Source organism: Euprymna scolopes, chromosome 23 (assembly GCF_053919585.1).
Source record: "Euprymna scolopes isolate OS-2025 chromosome 23, ASM5391958v1, whole genome shotgun sequence".
Lineage (NCBI taxonomy): Eukaryota > Metazoa > Mollusca > Cephalopoda > Sepiida > Sepiolidae > Euprymna > Euprymna scolopes.
Genome location: NC_136504.1, coordinates 85,467,812 through 85,477,836, shown reverse-complemented (window position 1 = coordinate 85,477,836; position 10,025 = coordinate 85,467,812). Strand labels below are relative to the sequence as shown.

The window sequence follows — 10,025 nt, the reverse complement described above, 5'->3', positions numbered from 1 at the left end:
CTGATAATTGTATTTGTATTGTTTTTAATATTTTATTTAATCCACTTACAAAGCTTCGAACATGAATAATAAAGACTAAATTAATTTAAAACTGCGAAAACAAAACTGAAGTTGTCAAGATTCGATTGTCTAAAAAACGAGGAAGATTTGAAATATGAAAGGATTAATCACAGTATAAAACAAGCGCTTTATTCTTTAAATATTTGTTTGTTGTGTTGCTTTTTTATCGATTCTATCGACGTTAAGATCAAATAATATTCTTTTATCTGTTTGCACATAAGCAAATCAGATGTTATCAATATTTTTACAACTGTTTTATTCAGCACGTGCCTTTATGCAACTCTAAGAGGCTCTGTCTGATTTTCAAATTATATTTTATATTTAGATCATTTTCTATGACCTTCACCTTCCCCGAGGTGCACGATTTATATGATCTTCACCGAGGTGCGCGACTTGACACACAAAAAAACGCCTCTTAATCACCTGCTAACGCACGCGTCACTGTAACGTCCAATTACAACAACAACAACAACCTTCTCACTCGACCTGCCTTTTATACCACTATCTCAATCCCTTCTCTTGCGCATGCGCCTGTAGATTCCTGACAACCTCGAGACTTCCGCTTATAAAAACCCAAGTTTTGTTGTCGCGCATGCCTATACAAGGCACAAACACGTGGGCGTTTGTTGTGTTGGTAAGTACTACATTTTCATTGCCCTGTCATGCTTATGTTTAGATCATATCTTGTTCTATAACGTTTTGAACAGAATATTCTTCCCTGCACCACAAATTAAACGTACATGCGTCTTCAATTTTTATGCATTTATTATCTTTTTTTAATATCAAGATTGTTGGTTACCACGGAAATGTTTAAAGAAGATTGCATGTTTCATCAAACAAATATTCTTCGATATCCGACAACAAAAAATTGGTCAGGTGTTCATGGCTATTAACGTCAAACTAAAACGTCCATCATCTAATGTTTAACCAATATAGTACAAAACTATAGTCAATGTAGAAAAAAATGGTGGGATCTTTCTATCGATCCGGTAGATATCTCACTGCTGATGCTATTCTCTATCTATATAAGAGCCATGTACGTCCAAGGATGGAATATTGTTGCCACATCTGGGCAGGAGCTGCTAGAAAGGACTTGTCCTGCCTTGATAGTTCAAAATAGACTTCGTAGCCTCGTAAATGTCCTTTTCTCCTCCTTGCAACCTCTATCTCACAGAAGAGATGTTGCGAGTTTGTCTCTGATGTATCGTTATTTTCATGGAAAGTGTTCGACTGAGCTTCAATCTATGGTCCCCCCTCGCCAAACTTTCACAAGAAACACTCGTCTAGCTGTAAACACTATCAATAATTCCCTCCACTTTTTATCTGTGCCTAAACCTAAACGTAGATTCCATGAACAAAGCTTCTTTCTTAGAACTGCACGCCTGTGGAATTGTCTTCTGCTTTCCGGCTGACTACAATATGGTTGTGTTCAAGTCTAACGTAAATAAGTTCTTGATGAGCCGTTCCATATAAGTTATCAAATTTACCAAATTTTCATTACTAATGATTACTGTACACTCTTTAACCCTTATCCTTGAGTGGCCTCTTGGCCTTGATAATGTGGTGATGCCTATGTAAAAAAAAAAAAACAAAACAAATTGAATCGGTCGAAGCTGGCGAAAATAGTAATAATACATGGTGCCAAGTTCTAAAGCAGTTTTATGAGTTTTATCTTAAACCTGGTGCTGCTTTAGTTTATGATTGGTAAAAAGTAAATGTATACAATGTATGCCTTTCATTATTTTTTTTCATTCAATATAAGGAGTTGTACATCAAGCTATGGTTTTTCAATTCGTTGTGTGCCTCGGTGAACAAATCAATTGAATTTTCCTGATTTATGGAAAAAAATTAAAATTCAGTTGTTTTAAATTAGCATAGCTCTACATTTATTGAGCTAGATGACGGAGCCTTTAGTGAGTTCTCGCTGACTTTTTTTCTCTGAAATTCCGCAGTCCTTTTTTTTTAATGTATGATCTCGGTTGGGAGTTAGAATTAGGGACATTTGCTCGGTAACAACTCATTTTTCGAAACCAACAAAGCTAAGTATTTCCCTTACCTTGTATAATATTGAAAGCAACATGCATTAGATAACAAGCCAAAGCAAAACCTTTTTTATTCTGACACAAAACTGCTTACGGAAAAATTGAAATAGTGCTACATGCTTATCATGTTAAGTACGATTGAATTAAGTATTTTTATTATTAGTTTCTCCCAAAAGATTTTAAACACTAGCGAAAAATTTAATTTTTATGCAATTTTTTATTGTTTATTTTTCGTATGTATTTTAGTTTAGGCACGGAAAAAAAAGGATGAAGTACTTTTGAACAGAGTCTCTCTTTAAATTTACCAACACTCAAATAATTATCTAATCAATACGAAATTTTCACGATTGTAAAGTAAAGAATGAACTCAATAATGGCGTACTTTTTTAAAAACCGATATATATGTGTGTGTATATTGCCTACAAAACCCCACTTCTTTATTTTTGGGTTCACATATGCTTAAAATAATTAGCCGAAACTGAGCAAAATATATTGTATTGTGGGGAGGGTGAGGATTGTAGATGAAACTAACAAAAAAGAACAACTGTGCACGTATCAGATTTTAAGGTTGAAAATCCGAATTTTTATTTTTATTTTTTCTGTTCTGAAGTGAATATGTTATATGCTACTATCATCTTTCCGATTAGCAGACAAATGTTATTTTTCCATATTTATGCGTAAACCACTACTTTTAATCTTAAAAAAATAAATATTTTTTAGAGCGTCCAGCATTGCTAATACAACATTAAATAAGAAATACTTTGAAGAATCGATACAAAAAGAAAAAAATCGATAAATAGCTGCGGATTTTGTTAAAAATACGATAATTTCTTTCGGCAATTTCTTGTTTATTCACCTATGGTGGTCCAACCGTGATCGAAGATGCAGGAGTTGTTTACAACACATACGACATCTAACATTCCTTGTCACCCGTCTGGTACTGGCAAGCCTCATCGTTGCTTAACTTCGAGGGCTATGTAGACAACAAACATATATATATATATATATATATATATATGATTGCAGCGTCTTGTCAGACGAGTGCCACTCCCTCAGACACTTAAAGTCCATGAGCCCAAAAAATGACTTCCAACGCCACAGGACCATTTTAATAAACAAATGCCTGAGGAAGTATCTATACACAGATGCTGTTACAGAGTCTTAGCTTTGTACGACAGCTAAGTCTCTCTCTCTCTCTCGGTTCAAAATGTTGAGATCCAACAACAAGTAAGAGCAAGATAGCTAGCAACAAGTTAAACTGCAGATCAGCTTAATGCGTGTACTGGTCTCCCGCTTTATGGTTTTTTAAATCAGATTTGCTTCTCCCAGAAAGGTTGCCTTCACCGCGGCTTACGGGAGCCCTCTCCGCCCCAACACACACATACACATACAAACACACACGGTGCTAGTTGGCCGTTGACCTCAAAAAAGGGTTCATTCGCCCTTTGGAAGGTCATGTTTTTAATCCTTCAGAGAGCCTAGCCACCCTCTTCACCACACAAGTCTGGCGGGGGAACCAGTTTAGTCGCCGGTGACCCGAACATGAGACAGGTAGTACTGGGTTACATGGTGCCAGTAGCATATGACATGACCTGACTATAACCTGGAAACCTGGATAAACTATATTATACCATGCATTTTTAACGTTTGTTTTGACGATTAAACGAAGGCTTTTATTCTGTTTTCATAAACTATATATATATATTTTATGAAAAAATGTTAAACAATCATTAAATTTTATTTTTATTAATTTCGCTTCGCAAAACTATAGTGATATAAAACATTTGAATTATTTGAAATGAAGGTGCTCATAATATTGTGGCATATTCTTTTTAAAAGCATTTTTTTAGTAAATCATCTAATTTTATATTTAGACGAAAAAAATTATTTGCCTCAAAAACCTTTTAAATAATTATTTTATTTTTAGCGGTCAAAAATGACGGTGAATTGTGTGGTTTGGGAAAATTTTGAATTCTATTAAAAATAGTAGAAAAACATTATTATGCTTTTTCTGATAGAATTTAGACTTAACTTCCTGGAAAAAAGTTTCTCAAAAATAATGGATTTTAATAGACTTTAATTCGTTTAAAAACAGAAACAACTTGGTTTTTCTTTCACTTTGCCGTGACTATTTTAGTTATTTTCATCTATTCAGATGGCAATTAATAAGATTGAACTGTAAGTTTTGATTTGTTATGGCCGGCAGTGAGGTCTTTAAAACAGGAACATTGCAGAATAGATTTGTGCTGCCCAAGGTGAAGGAACAATTATATGTGCTGCGATCTCAAAGTCGCACAAGCGTTTCGGTTCTGGCGGCATAAGCCTTGTTCGAGACGAGCGTTAAAGTTGGATTGTTGAGACTTTCAAACCGAATTAGACATTTCACCTTCATCGAGCAGTGGAAAATTGGCTAATGAGTTTGGAGTTGGTAAATCGCAATTTCGCCGACACTTAAAGAAACTTGATTTTGTTCACAAAAAGCCGCGCCAACATCGGAACGAACGCAACGAAGCATAATTTAATAAACGAGTTGAACTTTGTCGTCAATTGCTATTGGACGAGCATTTTTGGAAATGCGTTGTGAGATCAGTCAAGATATGAGTCTATCTAGTTCAGTAGATCGGTTGCAGAAAGTTTTGTAAAATTGTCATCTTTTTTTTAATTAACGTTTGGGTTTCTTCTTTTTTTTATTACTACTTGGCGACTTATACGGCATAATCGCGTTGACACACCGGTCCTCGTTAAATTACCGAAGTTAAGAAACGTTGAGCCTGGTTAGTACCAGATCGGTGACCATTTAGGAATTCTTGGCGCTGTATGTGCTATCTGCTTATCTCAGTATTTGTTTCCAGTTGTTATATACATACACTTCACTTGCCACTGGTATTAAACCATGTCGACTCAAGAGAAATGTGGTTTGGGATTGCGCAACTCCTGCCACAAAAATTCCATGCGCAGGCACCCCTTTGTGGTTATCCATAGTCAGTCAAAGACTGAAGAAGCCCCTTTTACGTGGCGAGTAAAATTTCAAATTTTTGCAAGTGTTTACGAACTTTTAGGACAACCTAATATATTACAATTAATAAAAAAAATATCAATGCAACATCTTGTTTTCATTTACAAGTAGCCTGTTCTAAGAATAGCACAGACTACCTACTAAATTGACAATGAAATATAGAATATCTTTGATTAGTTTGACGAAAATTTAACGAACCTTCTAATATTTTGAGGATCTAGTTGAAGACTTGACTGCTTAAAACGGAAACGCTAGGATATAAAATATGAATTAATTTTACAGCTGAACGTCATGTTTCGGTGCATGGGATTATTACCTAATACTTCTAACATTCATCAGTAAGTTTTGGTTGAACTAGGGATGTATTTTTGTTATCATCCAGAAAGCTGTATTTTCCTCAAATACAAAACAAGTGTCTTATTTTTTCTCTGATGGGGCGAGGATTAATTAACTTTCAATTGGTTACCATTATCGGCGACAGTAAAAATTGAATAGTACATGAGACAAGTAGGATTTTAAATGGCATAGCGAAATTCATGCAGTTAACGAATTTCAAGGACTAGCAAATCTGTCCGGTGAACCAAGTGCAAGAGCGATTAAAATTATTGTACTTAAAGGGTTAGTGCTAGAAAAATAAAAAAGATCTTTATTGCGAATTAATCCGGTAGAATGCCTAATCCCCAGCTTTAGCAAACTGTTAAAGATTTGTTTTTATAAGGGACATAATTTTTTCAACATACAGTGGGTATTGATGATCTGGATTCATGAAAATGTAATTTTTGCAGGGGAAAAAATGGTTAAGATGTGCCATAAGGGCAGTTTAATCTCTCTATAAATATATTTTTTTTTCGTCTAGAGAGGTTGAAAAACTCAACTGAAACGCAGAAAACGAAAGATCACATAATATAAATTTTAGTATTTTCATTTTATATATTTGAATGGTGGTTTAAATTTGTTTAAAATTTATTTAATCCTATATAAATGCTTTAACGTTTTATTTGTGCCCAAGTTTTCGTAGTATCTATACTACAGAATTTTGATAGTTTTTTATACTTGATACAACTCTATTTTTCCCAGCTTTATATGCCTCTTTCTTTTAAGATATAGAAAAGTAAAATCTAATTTGAAATTGCTCGAATGAATTACCTCCCTTTGAATACTTTAAAATAACTTATATATATCCCAGTCAATATTTTTACTGCCTATCTTAGGATCAATTATTTTGAAATAAGGCATTTATTTATAGATATTGACGTATTTATACTTTAAGATTTTGTCTCGTATTTCCGTTTCATGTCAGTTGTTTATTTTTTCATTGAACACCTTGTTAAACTGATTGCGTTAGTTAACAACAATATTGATGCGGTTCGTGCGAGAAAAATGACAGGCACGAAAATCATTTGGGAGAACGCAGTGAAGTTAGTTGGTGTGCATCGCCTTTGTCAATGAAGGGTGAGTATCGCTGGTGAAAGATTGACAAAATGGTTTACAACAATCGGTCTAAGTTTGTGCCGAGAGAACACTTCGATGCAACAGATCCAACCAACAACTGAAAAGTTGAGTCACTGAATCTAAGAAAAATGATGAAAGATGGCTAAAATAAATGCAGAATAAGCATAAAATATTAATCCTCTCAGTGCAATTAACTTGTTTTGGATCGGGTTTGTCCTTCGAAGTTGAAGATGACCATGACATCAGTGAGTAAAAGTAGTGTTTTTGTACTTCCGGAGATGACTTGTAAGGCCGATCCGGGCGTAGAAGGCTCTCCCACAAGTTGGACAGTGATGAGCAGGTGTTGTGGGGACAGACCTTGTTGCCCTGGCTTTGCGGGTTGCACGCTTTTGTTCTGCTTTGAGGGTTCTTCTCTCTTCAGCTGTTTCAGCTCCTTTGTTGATGAGGTAACGCCAGTGAGGTCTGTCTGATTCAAGCGATACCAAGGACTCGGTACTGATGTTGAAGTCTTTAAGGCAAACTTTAAGGTTGTCGTTAAAGCGTTTTCTTGGTGCTCCGACTGAACGCTTGCCTTGGCACAGCTCGCCATACAGGAGTTGTTTTGGGATTCTTTCATCTGGCATGCGGGACACGTGACCTGCCCATCGCAGTTGGGTCTTTCGAATGGTAGTAGTTATGCTGGGAAGATTAGCACTTTTCATCACCTCTCTACCATGGACTTTGTCTTGCCATCTGATATGGAAGAAATTTCGGAGACATCTCAGGTGGAAGTGGTTCAACGTTTTTTCGTGCCTTCTGTAGCTAGTCCAGGTTTCTGAGTCATAGAGCAATGTGGTGAAGACAACTGCTCTGTAAACATTCAGCTTAGTGTCAATGCTGATTCCTATCCTTTCCCAGATTTGCTTCTGAGTCTCCCGAATGCGCTGATTGCCTTGGCGATTCTATTTTGATTTCGAGATAGATTGTGGCTGTCCGAGATAGTGCTGCCTAGATAGATGAAGGTCTCAACCGCTTGAAGATTCTGTCCCTTGACTGAGATACTTGGCTCATGAGACAGATTTCTGGGAGCTGGTTGGAACATAACTTCGGTCTTCGTGGTGCTAATTGTGAGGCCGAAGTTGTCACAGGCTGCGGAGAATCTGTTCATCTGATATTGCATTTCTCGCTCGTTGCTGGCATTGAGGGAACAATCATCAGCAAAAAGAAAGTCACTCAGCACTGCTTCCTTCACCTTTGTCACAGCCTGCAGTCTCCTTGGGTTAAATAGCTTTCCATCTGTTCTGAATTTAATGTTGATGCCTGGTGACTGGTTGCTGAAAGCGTCAAATAGCATTGCAGAAAACATCAAGCTGAACAGTGTAAGGGTAAGGACACAGCCCTGTTTAACTCCATTTGTTACCGGAAAACCCTCCGATTGTTCACCGTCGTGAAGGACGCGCCCCATCATGCCTTCATGGAATTGACGAACTACTGTGATGAAAGTACTTGGGCAACCGAATTTCTTCATTATTTTCCACAGACCATCCCTACTGACTGTGTCAAATGCCTTGGTCAAGTCGATAAAGGTTGTGTAAAGGTCTCGGTGCTGTTCGATGCATTTTTCTTGAAGCTGACGAGAGGCAAAGATCGGGTCAGTGGTCCCCCGACCGGCGCGGAAACCACATTGACTCTCCGGCAGGAGTCCCTGTTCAAGGTGATCAAGTAAGCGGTTGAGGAGGATGCGAGCCAAGATCTTTCCTGCTATGGACAGGAGAGAGATACCTCGGTGGTTATCGCAGGATTGGCGAGTTCCTTTTCGCTTATAGATGTGAACGATTGTGGCGTCTTTAAACTCTTGTGGTAGTTGTCCTTTCTTCCACATGATCTGATACAAGTAGCAGCTGTTTTCGCAAGGCTGCACCACCGAACTTGTAAACCTCAGCTGGGATGGCATCTTGACATGAAGCTTTTCCACTGGTTGACTGCTGAATGGCTTTGCTGACCTCTTCAATTGATGGGGGGTGTCGAGCTGTGGATTGATGGGGACTTGGGGGAGACGTTCAATTGTTATATCATTGATGGCTCCAGGGTGATTGAGCACTTTGTTGAAATGGTCAGCCCATCTGTTGAGGATCTTCTTTCCCGTGTATAGAGTTGAGCCGTCGGCACTGAGCAGAGGAAAGGATTCCGAAGACTGTGGTCCGTAAAATGCCCTTAGTGCATTATAAAAATTCTTTGTATCGTGTTTCTCTGTGTAACGTTGGATTTTATCTGCCTTGGCACTGAGCCAGGAATCCGGCATTAAGCGTAGCTTGGATTGGACTTTGTTGCGCATGTTAGAGAAGGCAGTTTTCTTGGCCACACAATCTGGATCATTTTGATGCGCTCTTAGCAAGCGGTGTTTTTCCTGCAACAAATTGTGGATCTCTAGATCATTCTCGTCGAACCAGTCCTGGTGGTGTTTCGTGGCAGGATCTAGAACGTTAAGAACAGCAGAGTGGACAACATCTCTGAAGGATGTCCAGCTCTCTTCAACGCTGTTGTGATTGAGATTGAAGTTAGCAAGTTTACTATGTATGCTGCTCCGGAATTCCTCTGCTGTTTTAGGACATTTAAATTTGGCTGTATTGAGCCTCTTGGCTGTTTTTTACCTTAAGGCCTTCTCTTTGGTTGGATGAAGAAGTTGAATTTGGAGATGATGAGGCGGTGGTCAGTCCAACAATCAGCCCCGCACATGGCTTTGGTCAGTCTCACGTCCTGCCTGTCCTTGACTCTGGTAATGACATCGTCGATTTGATTGCAGTGTCGAGAGCGTGGATGCATCCATGTGGTTTTATTGCAATTTGGGAGGCGGAACATGGTGTTTGTGATGTTGAGATCATGTGACGCACAGGTTCTTAGGAGGAGGAGGAGGAGTCCGTTGCTATTGCATTTGCCCACTCTATGCTTTTCAATGATGTTGTGCCAGGCTTGATGATCTGTACCGACACGTGTATTGAAGTCGCCAAGAATTACAAGCTTCTCCGACTGAAAGGCTGAGGAGTCCAGCTCTTCATAAAACTTATCTTTGACCTCATCAGAGTTAGTCATCGTTGGGGCATAGGCGCTGACCAGCGTAACGCTGGTGTTGCGTCGAAGAGGTAACTGCACTTAAATTTGTTCGCAAAACCCACACCAGCTTCACACCGCTCCTCAGCACTTAGCCCACACCAAAAGAAGCTGTAGCCTCGACCAGTTTCGGTCAGTTGGCCTTTGTCTGCAAAACAAGTCTCACTTAGGACTGCAATGTCAATATTGTAGTGAGCAAGCGCACGAGCTACAAGCGCTGTTCGTCTTTCAGGTCGATTTGCTTTTGCATTGTCGAGCAGGGTTTGGACATTCCACGATGCTAGAGTAAGTACCTTTGTTTTCTTTTTTCTTTTGTTTCGACCGCTTAAGAGGGATCCCCGCCAGCCGCAGTATGCTGGCCAGGGTTT

General features: G+C 38.5%; 1 protein-coding gene across 1 annotated transcript; it reads right to left on the bottom strand.

Moving 5' to 3' along the window:
* Positions 1-9,201: 9,201 nt before the first annotated feature.
* LOC145245647 (protein CFDP2-like) lies at positions 9,202-9,639 on the bottom strand. Its single transcript, XM_080107209.1, has one exon. The coding sequence runs from the start codon at positions 9,637-9,639 to the stop codon at positions 9,202-9,204; it is 438 nt and encodes a 145-aa protein (XP_079963335.1).
* Positions 9,640-10,025: the final 386 nt, after the last annotated feature.